Source organism: Onychomys torridus, chromosome 11, assembly GCF_903995425.1.
Source record: "Onychomys torridus chromosome 11, mOncTor1.1, whole genome shotgun sequence".
In the NCBI taxonomy this organism is placed as follows: Eukaryota; Metazoa; Chordata; class Mammalia; order Rodentia; family Cricetidae; genus Onychomys; species Onychomys torridus.
In genome coordinates this window covers 23,205,947-23,223,411 of record NC_050453.1, presented here as the reverse complement: position 1 = coordinate 23,223,411, position 17,465 = coordinate 23,205,947, and the positions used below count along the sequence as shown (strand labels likewise).

The following is a 17,465-nucleotide window of genomic DNA, read 5'->3' as shown; positions in this document are numbered from 1 at the left end:
TCAGGGGACAGAAGATGCCCAAGCTGACCTTTCTTCTTGTGCTACAGACTAAACTGGGCAAAGTTTGAGACTCTGTTGTGTGCAGTGACAGCTGGAAGTTTTGATGAAGTGAAAAAATGATGACAAGAATTTGCAAAAACTAGAGCCCTGGGTTTGATCCCCAACCTTGAATAAAAGGTGTGAGGGGGATGAAAAGAGTTGCTGTAAGGGGTGCTTCATCATACCTTACTTAAATTAAAAAAAATTTTTTTGAGACAGTTTCTCTGTGTAGCCCTGGCTATAATGGAACTTGCTCTGTGGACCAGGCTGGCCTTGAACTCACATATTCACCTGCTTCTGTCTCCTGGGCTCTGGGATTAAAGTTGTATGCCACTATGCCTGGCCTTATTTAAAGTAAACAAAACCCACGTTTATTCATTTATTTCAGTGTGTGTGTGTGTGTGTGTGTGTGTGTGTAAGGATGTACATGTATGGAAGTCAGAGGACAACTTGAGAAAGTCAGTTTTCTTCTTCCTCCACATGGGTTCTGGGCTTTAACTCACGTTTTCAGGCCTGGTTGTGAGTGTCTTTACCCAATGAGTCATCTTACTGACTCTGTCCATCTTAATTGTTGAGACAGGGACTCTCCCTGAACCCAGAGCTTGCCCATGTAACTAGACTAGAGGTCTAGCAAAGTGCACAGATCCACCTGTCTCTGCTTCCTCTGAAATGTGAGTCAGATCCATGTTGCTGTACCCAATTTTATGTGTATTTGGGGATCCAAACTTATGCTTGAGCAGCTAATCTTGGCTGTCAACTTGACTACATCTGGAATCGGATAAAACTGAAGCAGCTGGGCATGCTTGTGATGGATTTCATGATTGGGTCCTTTGAGATGAGAAGATGCACCCCAAGTCTGGACCACAACTCTGGTAGCAGGCACAAACAAAAGGACATAGAAGAAGGAAGCTTTCGCTTTTTGCCTGCCTGTCTTCACTCTTGCTGATGAGTTTGTATATCCTGTTCCTGAGGCATTCCTTTGCTGATATTATAACATACTTCTTTGAGAGTCCCTTCCAAACTGAAGACTGGCAGCTCTCTAGGCTTCCCCTGGGACTCTGGCACCAGACTGGGACTGCTGGGACATCCAGACTCATGCACTCAACAACTACTGGGTCCTTGGCCTTTCCTTTGGAGATTTGGGAAGCAACCACTATTGGACTACTAGGACCACAGCCTGTAAGCTACTGTAATGAATCCCTCTCTAACACACACACACACACACACACACACACACACACACACACACTCACATACTCACACACTTACACACACACAAACTCTCTGTCTCTTTCTCAGTTCTGTTCCTTTGGAGATCCCTGACTAATACACCCAATAAATCCTTTGCCAAATGAATTAATTCTCCAGCTTCTGTGAATGGATATTTTGTAGTGAACGACTATCAGATTATACACACTATCCTTTCTACATCTATCAAGATGATCATATCATGTTTATCTTCATTTTACCATAGGCTTATCTTAAACACTACATTTTTATGCCTAGACCTCAAACCCCAATAATCCTGTAGCAGCCCATAGGGCAATAACCCCCAGTAAGGAGCCCCATGGACCACTTTGGTCCTGGATGCCAAAGAGCCCTTGCACAAGTAATTTCTGTCCAAGTGGATCATGTCAATCTACTCTGCCTACACAATGATCACTCTTACTGCAGGCTCACCCCCAAGGCTTCCACACTTCCTAACCCTGTTTCCACTCATAAACCCTTGTTCAGAGTTACTTCTCTGGTGCTACACAAGACACCTGATTCCCAGGCCTCTGGATGCAGAGGCTGGGTAATCCTCTCAGTCTCTACTATCCCACAACCACAGCAGGAGACATCATAGAATTCTAAGTGCTTGTGGGCAGCGCCCCTTCCTACCTTCTTCCCCATGCAGAGGAGACAAACAAATCTCTTGTGGACTAGGATGGCCTCGAACTCACAGAAATCTACTTGCTTTTGTGCCTAGGATTAGGCTTGATACTTTCTATGTACAAGATCTTCTTTTAAAAAAAAGTTTTCTTATATTTTTGGTTATGAGTCTAGCCTTTAACGGCTGAGCTATCCCTCCTGGATAAGTGAGACAATTGAATAGCTTGAACTGTTTGGGAGACACCCAGGCTGTGGGACCCGGACCTGTCCTTAGTGCATGAGCTGGCTGTTTGGAACCTGGTGCTTATGCAGGGACACTTTGCTCAGCCTGGGAGGAGGGGCCTGGACCTGCCTGTACTGAATCCACCAGGTTTAAAAGAATCCACAGGGGAGTCTTGGCCCTGGAGGAGATGGGAATGGAGGGGAGGGGAGGGGGGGAAGGTGGGGGCGGGAGGACAGGGGAACCCATGGCTGATGTGTAAAAGTAAAACACAAATATAATAATAAAAAAAATGAAAAACAAAGTTTTCAGTCTTCCTGTATTATGCATACCGTGTTCTGCCTGCATGTGTCCCTGTAGGCCAGACGAGGGTACCAGATCTTATTGTAGATAGTTGTGAGCTATCATGTGGTTGCTGGGGATTGAACTTCTAGGACTTCCAGAAAAGCAGCCAGTGCTCTTAACCTCTGAGCCATCTCTCCAGACCCATGCACAAATTTTTTTTTTTAAATCACCTGGCCAGGTGGTGGTGATACACATCTTTAATCCTAGTACTCCAGAGGCAAAAGCAGGTGGATTTCTGTGAGTTTGAGGCCATCCTGATGTCCTGATGTGAGTTCCAGGACAGCCAAGGCTACACAGAGAAACTCTGTCTCAGAAAAAAGGAAGAAGAGGAAGGAGGAGGAGGAAAGAAGAAGAAGAAAAGGAAGAAGAAGAAGGAGAAGAAGAAGAAGAAGAAGAAGAAGAAGAAGAAGAAGAAGAAGAAGAAGAAGAAAAGAGGAGGAGGAGAAGGAGGAGGAAGAAGAAAAAAAAATCACCTAGCTCTTTTGTGAACACCTTTGCTTCATCACTGTAAATTCCATGTACTTTGATGACCCAGAGAGGTAAGTTTGGATAAATCTCCTGGCAACAAATACACCAAATAGGTTTCAAGAAACTTTGGAATACTCTTAGAATTGTAGAGTAGAGAAGGAGGAGGAGAAAGTGAGCTTCCTCCCTTCCCCGCTCAGATTATCCTGAAAAGTAAGAAAGCAGGGGGTTCCAATGTGCATAAAGTGGAGGAAAGACCTAGGTATAAGAGGTAGAGATAATGATTGATACATTTGGGGAAGGGAACAGGACTCAAGACTTAAACATTGGTTTTATATAGCCTGGGAAGGAATGTCAGAATTTAAACATGTGGCAGCAGAAAAAGAAAAAAAAAATCTGATCGGGATTTCTAAGTCTGAAACAACGCTTTGAGGGCATCGGCAGGGAGAAGACATGCATTTTGTCTTGTGCACACCAGCCTTTCTTACACAATCCATCCAACTGTCAAAGTGCATGTGTTGTTGCTCTGCTGGGAAGGGAAGTCAGGAAGGAAGTACTGGTGGAGAGTGGAACAAGGGGAGGCAGCAGTCCTGGGTCCTCCAGCCTAGCAAGAAGAAGGCTCACAGGTGTGCTTAAGGTCCATAGTCGGAGGCAACTGGAAGGACAAGATGCGCCAGAAAACACAGAGAACAGCTCATGAAAGTCTAGGGATGTGGGAGACCAGTGAGGACGTGGAAGGAAAAGAGGAACTCAGTGGGGCAGGAAGTTAGAGCTAGCCTCTTAATCTTGTGTGGGTGTATAAACACAACCTGCAAAGTATGCTTAGCAGCACACAGAATCAGGGTATCTGTCAGTTCTGTTGTGGATTCTACAAGATAAAGAAACAAGCAAAACATGAAAGAGTAGAAACTTCCAGAATGTAGCTGTGTCGAGTAAAATCAATTTCATTTATGAAAACTGGCTAAAGTCACCTATAAAACCAGGAAGGTCCTTTGTGAAAGACTCATCTTTAACTGCCTGAATAATGTTTTCCTTTTGAGATGTACAGAAAAGATTAACATTGCTCAAAGAAAGGCCTTTCCTCTTGCATTTAGGAGGTAATGTCTAAGCCTTGGAATATCGATGACTAAGAGTGTCTTCATTTACCATGACCTTGGACCATGACAGATAGTCTGTGCCAACAAAGTGATTTACTGTGGAGGACTTAGTCCACTTAACATCAGATCAGCCTCTGAAGGGGTCAGAGAGTAAGGTCAGCTGTGTGCATGATGAGCCTATATGTACATGACCAAGTACAAAAGGTCTAGACACACAGCTCACAAGCTTTCCTGGTGGCAACACTCCATACATACTGTCACATACAATTTCTAGAAGTAAGTTCTTTTTTGTAAAAATAAAAAAAATCATTTCTGTCATTTATTTATTTTATGTTGTTTAATGACTTTAAAATCAGTAACTTTAATTATGTTATTAAATCATATTGTTATTGAAGAGGCATTTGGTTGAACATCATTTTGGGGATGACTTTGTCTACATGTACAATGTACTGTAACCGTGTTTTGAGACACAGCTCTGTCTGCTTAGCTGTCTGTGGACCAGAAGCTCTGTTCATTGTCACTTTGGGCCTCACCTGGACCGTGCACTAAGTTCCTTTTCCCTTGTTTCATTTTTGTCTGTATTTTTATTTGCACTATGAATCAGATGAAAGTAGCTTTTAATGAATTCTTTGAGTTTTTCTACAGAATTAACAAACTTCAAGGTAGTCTTGAGGCTCCCAAGTTTGCAAAGTGTCTTAGAGGTAGGTAGTCTTGGGGAGCGGCATTTATGAGGATGACCCAACTCACTGTCGAGTAGTGAAAGCATAATTTGGGAAAAGGAAGGGTGAAAGTATAGAGCTGGAGGACCTTTGACCTCATGTTGGCTACTGATTTTTCAAAACCCTTGTTTGAGCCTCTGTCCCAGACTTCCAGAGACCCGGAGAAGCCTCTGAGTTTACATGAATTTTGTAGGGTCTTGAATCTTTATGATAAAGTGGCTAACCTGCCAGAAGTTCTGCATCCCAGAATGTGGCAAGGTAACATATAACAAGCCATCACAAGGGGAGAGATTATGATGAATAGCTTACCTCTGTATCTCGTTCATTCCTTCAGCACTGAATCATCTTTAAACACCTGAAAAGAAGGCTCTAGAAATACTTATCTAAGGGGTACATTTATGTTGAAAATCTCAGGACTGGATAGGACAGTGTGTAAAAAGAAATAGCAATGATATGTACTTGTTAGGAGCATAAGATAGAAAGATGCATATGGCACTTCTTCAATTCAGTTTCCAGGGAGTGATAGATCATCCATGGCTTTGGAGAAGAGGATAGGGCTGGTGCTGGGGTCAGACTTAGTGAAGCAGATTTCCTGTCTTGAGACAATGTCTTGCTTATATTGCCCTCCCTGACTCAATGAGTCCCAAGCAGGCCTCCGACTCAAGGCAATGTTCCACCTCTTCCTCAGGGTAAAGCAGCTTTTAATTTCACTGTTGTTCATTATTCATTTCCAAAAGTTGGACCTTGTCTTCCATCTGTTACATCAGGAAATTTACTCTGTTGCATTACTTTGTTTTTTGTTTGTTTTTTGAGACAGGGTTTCACTGTGTAACTCTGGCTGTCCTGGTAGACCTTGACTCACAGAGATCCGCCTGCCTCTGCCTCCTGAGTGCTGGGATTAAAGGCATGAGCCACCAACATGCAGCTGTTGCATTACATCTTGAAAACTACTTCTCAAAGTCAAGGATGCTGGTAGATAGCTGTTAGGGAGCTTGAGGGGTTGAGGGCTGCATCTTAAGAAGAGATAAAGTAGAGTGGGAACAACCATCTCATTAACAGGAAAAAGCAAAGCAGGCTGATGATAAAGAAGCAAAATCTCACTGAAGTCTGTTTAGGTTGTCGAAACACCATACACAGGGTAGTTCAGACATTTGTCTCTCATAGGTTTGAAAGCTGGACAATCCAAGATCAGGATGCCCTCATAAACAGGTTCTAGAAAGGCATTTTGGGGGCATGCAGACTTCTAACATTTTTTTGTCTTCTCATGGTAGAAAGAATGGAAAATGAGCAGGATTCTTGAAGCCTGTGGGGTCTCCTGACCCCAATTTTTAAATAAGAACATTAGTTCGATTCAGGAGAGCTCTGTTCTCAAAACTTGATCACTTCTTTAACACTCCACTTTCTAATACCAACATATTGTGATCAGCTTTCAAGATATGAATTAGAAGGGTGAGGCACAAACTTTCATATTTATTTATTATTAACTTAAAATATCAACATATGAAGTAATGAGTTTGTTATGGCATTTAAAATATTTATTTTATGTATGTAAGTGCTATATATGAGTGCTCTATCTGCATGCATGCCTTTACTCCAGAAAAGAACATCAGATCCCACTAGGAATGGTTGTGAGCCACCATGTGATTGCTTGGAATTGAACTCAGGACCTCTGGAAGAGCAGCTAGTGCTTTTAACTGCCAAGCCATCTCTCCATCTCCCTTATTATAGCATTTTTAGATGTGTGTGCACCAGAGTTTTATATACATGCTCTCAGGGATAGTTATTAATTTGATTCTGAAAACTATCTTGAAGGATATTCAAGTATTGCTGATCTTTAAGAAACACACACACACACACACACACACACACACACACATTTATTTATTTGTGTGTGTGTGTGTGTGTGCGCGTGCGCGCGCGTGTGTGCGCTCACCCACATTTTGTGTACTAGTGGAGGTCAGAGGTGGAGTCAATTCTCTTTTCATTGTGTGGATCTTAGGGACCACACTCAGGTCATCAGGCCTGAGGGCAACTACCTTAACCTACTGAGCCATCTCTCCCACCCAAGTACTTTTAATCTTAGGACTCAGAAAGTAATTTGCTCAGTGTCACACAGGTCGTAAGTCAGTGAGATGGAGTTCAAGTCTAGATGTTTGACTTCAAATTGATTGTCTTGTCCAGAGCATCCGTGCTGCCTCCACCGGCAGGAAATGGTGTCATCAACACCATCTTGCTCTGCTTTGGTCAGTCTAGAAATAGCTCTTAGGATAGATAAAGAGGATGGATTTGGAGGGAACCGAAAGCATTTGTTGCTAAGGGGAAAAGCAGAAGAAAGAAAGAGGCATAAACTCTGGGTATAGCTTTGAAATAAAGTGTCCCCAGGAAGGTGGATACCACTGCCTCCATCCTTCAGTGGAGTTCAAAGGAATTTTTTGCTGCCTGCTGTTCTATGGCACAGAATTCAGCTGTGGATGGGGTAGGCAACACAAATGGGCTCACATCCTTTCTTGGGGGGAGGTGAAAGGAGCAACACAATTTGCGTATGCTGAGCGTTTGGTGTCTTGACTTCCTAAGCTTGTTAGATGCTTCCCAGCAACTGTAAACTGTATGTCTCTTCCTAAGTGCCCCTATGCATTCCTCTCCTTCAACCACTTACTCAAGGTTCTTCTCAGACCACCCTATCCTTAAATTCCTTCCCACTTCAGCTTCTGCTTCCACAGTGTGTGCTGGTTTGGGGAAATCTGGGATAATGGCTGTTTGTTTCTCTCCACGCTGCAAGTCGATCTGAGGATAAAGCACACAGGCTTGAGGCAGAACAAGGGCTCAGGCTTTGCAGCTGGTTTTGTGAGTCACCTTGCACTCTGAGCACCCGCCCACTGGAGGCAGCTTAGCTTGTGGGAAGGGTTAGACCCAGTGTAGGGACTGGGGCTTTCTCAGTGGCCTTGTCAGCTGACAGCAGAAGTGAACAGCCTTGAGTTGAGGAAATTGTGGCTGGACAGGCGCCGAGGTAGTTCTGCTCCATGTTCATGTTCTCCTGACTAAGCTGCTGAGCCTATTAACATCTGAGCACCGAAGAAGAGAGCGGTTCCCTTGGCCTGCTCCGTCCAGTGGGGATGTTGGGGCAAGCCGTCCTCCTTGCCCTCTTCCTGTTCCTCAGGGGTCACCAGGGTTACGGTAAGGATTCCTGGTTGGTGTGGGATGGGGCCTGGCATGGACTCACCGGTACATGCGTGTGTCCGGGAGATCAGAACTCGGAGCCTCTGAGTACGCCATCTACACAGTCACCTGGAATGCAGAGAGTAAGGGGAAAGATTGGAGGAGATGGTCCAGGTCCCATTGTCTGTGTGAAGCGTGGAAAGCCGGAGTGAGGTGTGCCCTCGGGCTTCACATCCGGGTTTCACTTTCTGGGAGCAGCTTCATCACCAAATGTGGGCTTTCTTTTATTCTGTTTGCCCAAACATCATCTTGTCAATGTTGCCTTCCCCACTGAGAGTGTCAGCAATTCCTGACCTTTCACTCTACATAATATTCTCTAATTTCCTGTCTCCATTTTACATATCACAGTGCTTACCTATATTATTTTCTGCCCCATAGTGTCTTCTTCAGCCCACTAGAATGTAAGGTCCTAGAGACCAGGGCTTAAATGTTTTTTGCTTCATTGCTGTATCCTCAGCATCCAGAATGGTCTCTGGCACAAGTAGACCTTCAATACATATTTATTTCCATACTCATACCCTCCTCTGTTCCCATCTGCTCCCTGAATCTGTTTTGAGCAGCTCTGTATTAAGCCAGGTGCTGTCCATTGAGGACCATGCTTGGATAAACCCTTGACACATATGTGTGTGAGTCTTACATGCTGTCAGCACAGGTGTTCAAGGTATGTTTGTTGAGTGAGTAAACACATTATTTTCTGGAATCATGGAGGGGGACTAGATGATAACTTGGGTCAGATTCATAAAAACAGGGAGGATATACCTGGGCCTTAAGTTCATTTGGGGCCCTGATTCTGATGAAAAGGATGGGCTGGGAAGTGTGAGTCCCTGGATGCTCTGGGTCTGGGTGAGATGTGGTAGATAAAGGAAGAAAGGCTGGGACAGTTAGCACATGGATTGTGCTGGACTTTGCATTCCTCAGGGACTGAGACTAGTTGTCACTGCTTTAGAGGGGACCCCGGGAAGGCTCTAGCAGGTCAGAGTCGTTTTCACTCAGCTTCTGCTCATCACACCTCCTCCTAAACAAGGTGTGAGTGGGGAAGCAGCTGGGTGTGGGAAAGATTTTGGCTCAGGGACCCAAAGGAACTCTAATTCTCAGAAATCACCCCAGGGGCAGCGAAATGATGTATTTACAAACAAACCCTCCTTATTAAAGTGTGACATATATACAGAAATGTACATGTCAGTGAGTTACTTTGGGGACAACTTTCGAACAATCACATGTTCACCCCCAGTCATTACCTACTTACTGTCTTTTCCATAAATGTAAGCCATATTCTAACTTCAAATCTCACAGGTTAGTTTTGCCTGGATGTACAGGCTCCTGGCTGCTTTTGCTTGACATTTTATGAGGTTTGACTTTGTTACTACCTGTAGCTTATCACTTTCATGGCTGTGCAATATTTCATCGCATGTTAATATCACAATTTGTTCATTCTGTTATGAATGAACATTTGGACTTTTAAAATAGTGTTATAATAATGCTATGAGCCTCTCCAAACACATTAACAGTATATTTTCAGGGTTAAATCATGGGGGTCAAGTGTATATGCTCCTAACAGGTGCTATTTTTCAGGAGTGTGTGAGCCATGCAGAATATGATATTTCATGTTACTTTGGGACAACTGGCTTTTTTTTTTTTTTTTTGAGGGCCTGCAAACAGGAAATGAAATTGCAATAATGTAGAGCCCACAAAGCAAAAGGCCAAAGCCAAGGGGCCTGTGTCTTTGGAACTTCTTTGACATTTTGTATGAAATCTCTATAGTAGAGCCACTCCTGGGAGTGAAATGAAAGACATTCTTGAGTTAATTAAGCCGAGTCATTATGGCTTTACTATGTTCTGAGAATTAAGCAAAATTTTGCAAGGAAACAGTTGAAACTGATGTTTTTATTTATTTATTTATTTATTTATTAATTTATTTATTTATTTATTTCTATGATGTCTATTAAAGATTGAATTTCATGTATTCCAGGCTGGCCTGGAACACAGAGGTTTGGTTATGGGAGGCAAGGACCCTACTAATTAAGCTACATCCCCACCCTCAGATGCCGATCTGACCCTTGAGCATCTTTCAGACAGGAAAATAGGCCTGTCCAATACTAACTACAAAGGAAGGCAGAAGATGACCTGGCACTTTTGGTACATTTGTAGGGATCTGAGCAGATGATGGATTCTTCCAGATGGGGGTTACAAGGGAACTGGCCTGGAATGGTAAGAGCTCAGAAAACTGGATAAAATGGACCAATCCTGGCCCAGGAAATAGACTAAATGAAAGCAAGAAAAACGTAGAGTTTGAGTGAGGAGCATGACACAGTAGTTGTCTTGGAGAAAGACAGACACTTTGGGGAACTGAGGGTAGGAGAAGGACACAGCCTAGGTCAGATTGGACAGAAGAGGGAGAATCAGCTTGCCCGAGAAGAGGCTGTGGTCAGTCAGTATAGAGCTATGTGCGGAGGAAGAAGGAAGTAGGCTGCTGCTGGCCCTGCCAAGAAGTCACTGGTCTCTGTTCACTTTCCAGCATTTGACCTCATCTATTGTCTTTCCTCTAAGCCCAACTGAGAAAAACCTCAACATCCTTTTGCTGGCTAGTGGACATACACCCCCTCCATCAGAAATGTTTCCCTGGCTCCCCTCTCAGGGACTCAGGCTTCCCAGCTTCCTGTGAGCAGTAAGTCTGGGTTGGAGAGAGGTGAGCTGATTGATCCCTGTGCAGTGTCAGCTTGGGTGACTCCTTGCTGACTCAGACAGAAACGCTTTGACCATTCTTTCTGCTCCCTGCTCACTTCCCTAAGCTGTAGTGCGGTTCCTCACTTTCCCAAGTTGCAGTAGAGCTCATTAAGTTCCCCTGTCCTTCTTCTATAGACTTAATATTTTACCTCATCCGTTCTTAGCCACCGGAAAAGAGCCCCAAGGCTGTAAGCAGCAGCAGCAGTGGCTGTGTAGTCCCTGACCACCGGAAGTGGCTGTGACCACTCCCTTCTGAACTGACAATCATGTGCACACCCTTCATCTCACTCTGAGCATGGAGGAGGATATGAAGTTAATATTTCTTTCTCTCATCTTTTCATATTAGCATTTCTTTTTTCCTCCCTTGAAATGTATACCTCCCTGGGATGGGGACTAAGGTTTTATATCTCTCACAGGCCGTATCCCTCCACTGTATCTACCCATACCCCTGCTGTTAGGCATCTCTAGGAAGTGAACATCAACTCAGTTGCCTTTCTCCTTTTGCTGGACTATGGAGATCTGTTGGGATACATTCTGATTGGTAGAGGCCGCAATCTGCAATAAGCCAAGCAGCCTTTTCTCTAAGCTTGGCAATGTGGGGCTCCCTTCCTCCCCAACAAGGCTTCCTGCCTCTACCTGCCCTCATCTGGAGGATGTCCCTGGGCCTGGAGGACTGACCTTATCTGAAAGCTGTCTCAAAACCAGAGCCTGTCTCTAAAGCCAGATGCCTGGTTTATCTTTAGCTTGAACCCTGACAAAGATCCCTGCTGGAAGGCTCTCTTGATGCACATACTAGGAGGCTTTTGATAGGAGCACGTCTTTTTTTTTTTCTCTCTCTCTTTATTATTTATTTATTTATTTATTTTGGTTTTTCGAGACAGGGTTTCTCTGTGTAGTTTTGGTGCCTTTCCTGGAACTCACTTGGTAGCCCAGGCTGGCCTTGAACTCACAGAGATCCACCTGGCTCTGCCTCCCGAGTGCTGGAATTAAAGTTGTGCGCCACCACCGCCCAGCTAGGAGCACGTCTCTTAATGCAAATTAGGTGATGCCCCTGCCACTGTCCTCAGTCTTCATATTCCCCTTTCTTCCTGGAAGTTTTAACACTTACCTGTCTCCCTGGAGAGCTATCGGTGCCTGGCTTAGGCGCCCAAAGCCCTGGGCTCCATCCTCTGAACTGCAGAAACTTGAATGCTGACCCAGGTCCATAACCCCAAGCACACATGTGCTGGAAATAAGCAGATGGAGGTGGGGAGAAGCTGCTTCCATGCTGCCTTCCAGAGTTGTCCCTTTTTACCTTTCTGAGGGAACTCCACACTTATGTGTCTTTTAGCTTCTTTATTTGATTTTACTTCCTTTTTTAATAGGATTTCATTTTATCTGGTAGCCAGCAAGCCCTGTGGATTGTTCCACCTCCCTTGCCCTAGGGCTGCAGACACATGGTCTCCCTGCCTGTCTCAGGACTTCTCCCTGAGTGCTTCTCTTTCTTTCTGTCCCCATCCTGAGAACCTCTCTAGCATGCTCTCACCCCCCAGCTGTGTCCCTGCCTTGCTGTAACCTCCTCTTTCCTCTGTCCTCTGGTAGGGAGGCACAAATGCAAAATAGTCACTCAGATCTGAATCCCTGTCCTCAAGAGTGTGCAACAGGCCCTCTGCTCTAGCATCTCCCTCTTTCCTGCAGCAGGAATCTTAAAGAGTCTTATTAATAAAATCAAACCTGAGGCCAGTTATTGGGGTGAACGCTGGAAAGTCAGAGAAGCAGAACAAGCCACAGCTTCCTCACCTTGCCAGTTCCTCAGCTGGTCTTGTTTCCTCAGACTGTAAGCTTCTGTGTCCTCATCCCAATGGCTCTCACCTGAACTGCTGCTCCAAAGCCTAAAAGCCTAACCAGTCAAAATGCTGAACCAGCCAAATGCTTAACTAACTTAGTTCCGGGTCCTCACGCCTTATATACCTTTCTGCTTTCTGCCATCACTCCCTGGGATTAAAGGCTGGATTTCTGGGATTAAAGGCTGGATTTCTGGGATTAAAGGCGTGTGCTACCACTGCCTGTCTCCATGTTTAATATTGTGGCTGTCCTGGTCTCTGACCCCAGATAAGTTTATTTCGGAGAGCACACAGTATTTTGGGGAACAAAATACCACCATATTCTCCAGCTTGATGCTTCATCTATTTTGTTCGATCTTGATTTTATGACTTGTTTTGTGTGTGCCTGCCTGCTTGTCTCTTGGTGAAGTGAACCATGTGCATGCCTGCCTGGTACACTCAGAAGGCAGAAGAAGGGTTTGGATCCTCTGGAATTAGAGTGACAGGGATTTGTCAGCTGCCATGTGGGTACTGGAATTTGAACACATATCCCTCCGGATAACAGCTAGTGCTCTTCACAGATGAACTATCTCTTCAACCACTATTTTTATCTATCTATCTATCTATCTATCTATCTATCTATCTATCTATCTATCTATCTATCTAATGTAGCCATGGCTGTCCTAGAACAATTCTGAGAGACTGAAAGCTGGCATCTTCTACACAGCCAGTTCAAGGGCAGCCTGGGTTATGTAAAAGATCCTGATTTAAAATAGATGGATAGATGATAGATAGATAGACAGACAGATATATAGATAGAACAAATAAATACAATCAACTTGGAATAAACAAACACAGAACAAGGGAAAGCAGTGCTGGGTATCCAGCTGGCTTATGAGGGGTAGGGGAAGCCCTGTCCTCAGGTGCTTCAAAATCCCTGGGCTCCATCCTCTCAGTACTACCTAAACTTGAGTGTGCTGGCCCATGTCTGTAATCCCAGCACTCAGGAGCTGGAAATAGAGGGGTCAGAAGATCATCTCTAGCAATATAGCAAGCAGGAGCCACCCTGGTTGAAAATAGACCCTCTACAATAGGTCCTGCTCAGTTGTTTTGGCCCCATCCCCTCTTGAGGACATGGCAAAGATCCCTAGGAAGAAGAGTGGAGCAAACCACAGAGACCTGCCAGAGAAAATCCAGCAAAGAGCAGATGTAGACTCACAGCCTCAGAGCTCAGCTGAACCCTTCAAGTCCTAGGAGTTCCTTTCCTCATTTGAAAAAAAAATTATTTTTTGAGAATTTCATACAATATATTTTGATCATATTCTTTCTTCCTTCCCAACTCTTCCCAGATTTACTCCCACCTGCCCATTTACCCTCTCAACTTCATGTTTTTCTCTCTTGAAAAAAAACAACACACACACACACACACACACACACACACACACACACAGAGAGAGAGAGAGAGAGAGAGAGAGAGAGAGAGAGAGAGAGAGAGAGAGAGAGTTGGTCAACTACTCAAGCATGGGTCCTACCCTGGAGTGTGGTTGATATATCCAGTGTCATTTCATTGAAGAAAACCGATTTTTCCCTCTCCTGGCAGCTATTAACTGTGAATAACTTCTTAACTAAGGGTGGACTTGTTCCCACTTCCCTCTGAGAATTCTTGTTTCTTTTTGGTCTATAGTGTCTTTGTCCTCCCAGAGGCGGTTCTGAACTGTTACCATCTTTTCAAGGTTGCTGTTCAGCACCGTTGCTGCTGCTGACTGAAAACGTCTTTTCAGGAAATGGAAGCATGGTTAGGGATTCTCTCCCTGTGTTTCCTACCTCATCTGCTCCTGCAAACACTGGCTTTCTGGCCAGCGTTAGCTTTCAACCCTTAGCCAAGTTTTCTACCATTTGAAAAATTCAAACTGACAGCTGTAAAGACGTCGGTGGGTCTTCCTGACTTTCCCACTCTTAGACAGAGTCTCATTAGTCCAGGCTGGCTATGTATCTGAGGATGACCTTGAACTTCATATCCCTCTGACTTCACCTCTTAAGTCCTGGAATTATTAAAGTGTGCCACCACGGCCGGGTTATGTGGAGCTAGGAGTCCCACCCAGGGCTTCGTGGCAAATGCTCTACTAACTACTAACTGAGCTACATCCTCAGCCCCTAGTTCCTCTTAAAAAGAAAAAAAAAAACTTTTAAAATTACATATTTATTTCCCCTCCCCCTCTCTCTCTGTGAGTGTGTGTGTGTGTGTGTGTGTGTGTGTGTGTGTTCCAGAGCCTTGCTGCTCAAATGGAGGTCAGAGGACAACTTTGAGAGTTGATTCTTTCCTTCTACCCTGTGGGTCCAGGAGATCAAACTCAGGTGGTAAGCCTCAGCAGCATGTACCTACTTTTATCCACTGAGTCATCTTGCTTCCCCCTTAGCTCCTCTTTTATTTACAGACAAGACCATATTAGGCATATAAACACATTTACTATTACATAAAAACAAAAGATAGTGGTATAATTAAGTGATTGCCCTCAGTACAGTATAGCGTTAATAAGGACTATAGATCTCACAATTTATTTTTAGGAACTAACAGTGTAGTTAAGTATACTCTTTTTTCTGTATGCTCTACATTTAATTGTATGATAGCGGAGAACAGAGTAGGTCTCTGCTCTGATCTGCTGTTGGTTACATGGTAATTTATTTATTGTTATTATTTATTTATTGTTATTGTACTGTATCTTTTTGGATTAAGCATCTTTAGATATTTGTGCTACCTCTCACAGTTTTAGGAAACACCTAAAAACTAAACTTCTGTCCGTCATTCCACTTTCCAAACATGTTGAAGAAAGCTTTGCTGCAGTCCTTACTAGATCAGAGTGTTGGCACCCCGGCCCATGCTGCTGCTTTGCCTGTAACATCCTCTTCCTTACTCCTTTCTCCACCCACCTGGCTGACCCAAAGGTTTTCTTCTAATGGTAGCTCCCAGCCACCTCCTCTGCGCAGCCATTTCTAATACCCTGGTGCAGAGGAAGGCACATTCCTCTTATGCTAACCTTCATGTGTACTGGCTGAAGCAGCTGAGTTTATACCTTGTGCTGGCAGCTGAACTTGGTAGTGTGGGAGTCACCAGGTGGTACTGGCTTTTGAAGGCATGAAGGGGTCGTGTAGAGCAGCTGAGGCTTGGGACTGTGTGGCAGGCCTGGAATCCCTGAACAGAGCCCATGAGAGGCTATTGGTGAAAGTATAGTCCAGTTGCAGCAAGGGAGCCTAGCAGTTTTGGAGATGGCAGTGCCATGGGATGACCACCAAGAACAGCAGCAGCAGGGGAGTGGAGCCACCTGGAGCCTAGAAGATGGCGGTGTGTGCTGCAGAGGGTGGAGCTGGGGAAGTGAACCAAGCCCTTTAGAGGAGTCCAGAAGATCGTGAATGGATCCCAGATAATTGGACATTGAGTTATTAACACTGTTGGGGTTTGGTTTTCTTTTGTTCAAACTGTGATTGTGCCCTGGTTCTTCACTCTTGAAGGATGTATTTAACTTAATTTTAATTTTTTTCACAGATGAAAGACTGAACTTTGAAAAGACATTTTTAGATTTTTAAAGAGGTTGGATATTTTAAAGAGACTGAACTTTTAATATATTTGACTTTGTAAGGACTGTGAGACTTTAAAGTTATTACGTTTATATTGTGATATTAACATGCCGTCTTGAGGATAAACAAGAAAGGAAAGAATAAAACTGAAAAATGACATGCTTGTGTGTCAAGTTGACAAGGGGTCAGCTCTCACAGTTACTTTTATGTCTATTTGACATAAGCTAGAGTCGTCAGAAAGAATGGAGCCTCAATTGAGAAAAATGCCTCCATAAGATCAGACTGTAGGCAACCGGTAGGGCATTTTCTTAATTAGTGATAGAAGGGGGAGGAGCCAGTCCATTGTGGGTGGTGCCATCCCTGGCTGTTAGTCCTGGGTTCTATGAGAAAGCAGGCTGAGCACGCCAGTAAGCAGCACCCTCCACGGCCCCTGCATTAACGCCTGCCTCCAGGGTCCTGCTCTCACTGCTTTTGATGTGAACTGTTAGATAGACCTTATCTTTCACTTCTCAGTCTGGCACATGTTAGACCCTCAGGGAGGTCTTCTCTCACCAGGAATCCAAAGAAATCCCCACTGTATCCTGCCCCTTCATTTCCAGTTTATGCGTTTCCTTAGAGATAATGTAAGGTTCCTTCTTTTGCTCGATTTCTTTCTTTCTTTTTCTTCCTTTCTTTCTTTCTTTCTTTCTTTCTTTCTTTCTTTCTTTCTTTCTCTCTTTCTCTCTCTCTCTCTCTCTCTTTCTCCCTCCCTCCCTCCCTCCCTCCCTCCCTCCTTCCTTCCTTCCTTCCTTCCTTCTTTTTTTGAAACAAGAAGATGGCTTCAAACTTCTTATATAACTAAGGGTAACCTTGAACTCCTGATTCTCCAGCCACTACCTCCAGAGGGCTGGGATGCACAGTTTATGCTGTGCTGGGGTGTAGGGAGTGAGTGAAGTCCCGAGTGAGTGAAGATCTGAGTGAATGCGTATTTGACGTGAACTGCCCATGTCAAGAACCAAGGCCTTGGACCTGTGAGAATTTGGTAAAAACTTTCTCCTGCCTAGGTCAGGCTGTGTTGGTGAAGGCAGTCTGTAACAACCTAGGGTGATGGTAACCTGGGTCATGCTTGAGTTTCACAGCCTCAAGGACCTACATTCTTAGGGATGAACAAGGACCATGCCAAAGCTGGGGGTTATGCCAGAGTCTAGCTCCAGCGGGGTTCAGGTCCCAAAGAGGGGGTGTGGAGTCAGCGAGGAGAAGGAGGAGATTGACAGGATCTGAGGGGGAATTGGGATGGCTGCCCATTTATTGAAAGAAAGAATACACCTTTTATACTCTATAATCACACAAAGAATTAAATGAGAAGAAGAATCATGTGAGCTGGAGTGTAGCTTGTGATCAGGAAGCTAGTATT

At 44.4% G+C, this 17,465-nt stretch overlaps 1 protein-coding gene across 1 annotated transcript in view; it reads left to right on the top strand.

Annotated features, from left to right (window-relative positions):
- The first annotated feature begins 7,718 nt into the window (after positions 1-7,718).
- The window catches only part of Cd244 (CD244 molecule), a 25,556-nt gene continuing 15,809 nt past the window's right edge, over positions 7,719-17,465 (top strand). Inside the window, exon 1 of the mRNA XM_036202445.1 lies at positions 7,719-7,931. Within this exon, the coding sequence (XP_036058338.1) occupies positions 7,871-7,931 (61 nt within the window). The 5' untranslated portion in view covers positions 7,719-7,870. The remainder of the gene's footprint in view (positions 7,932-17,465) is intronic.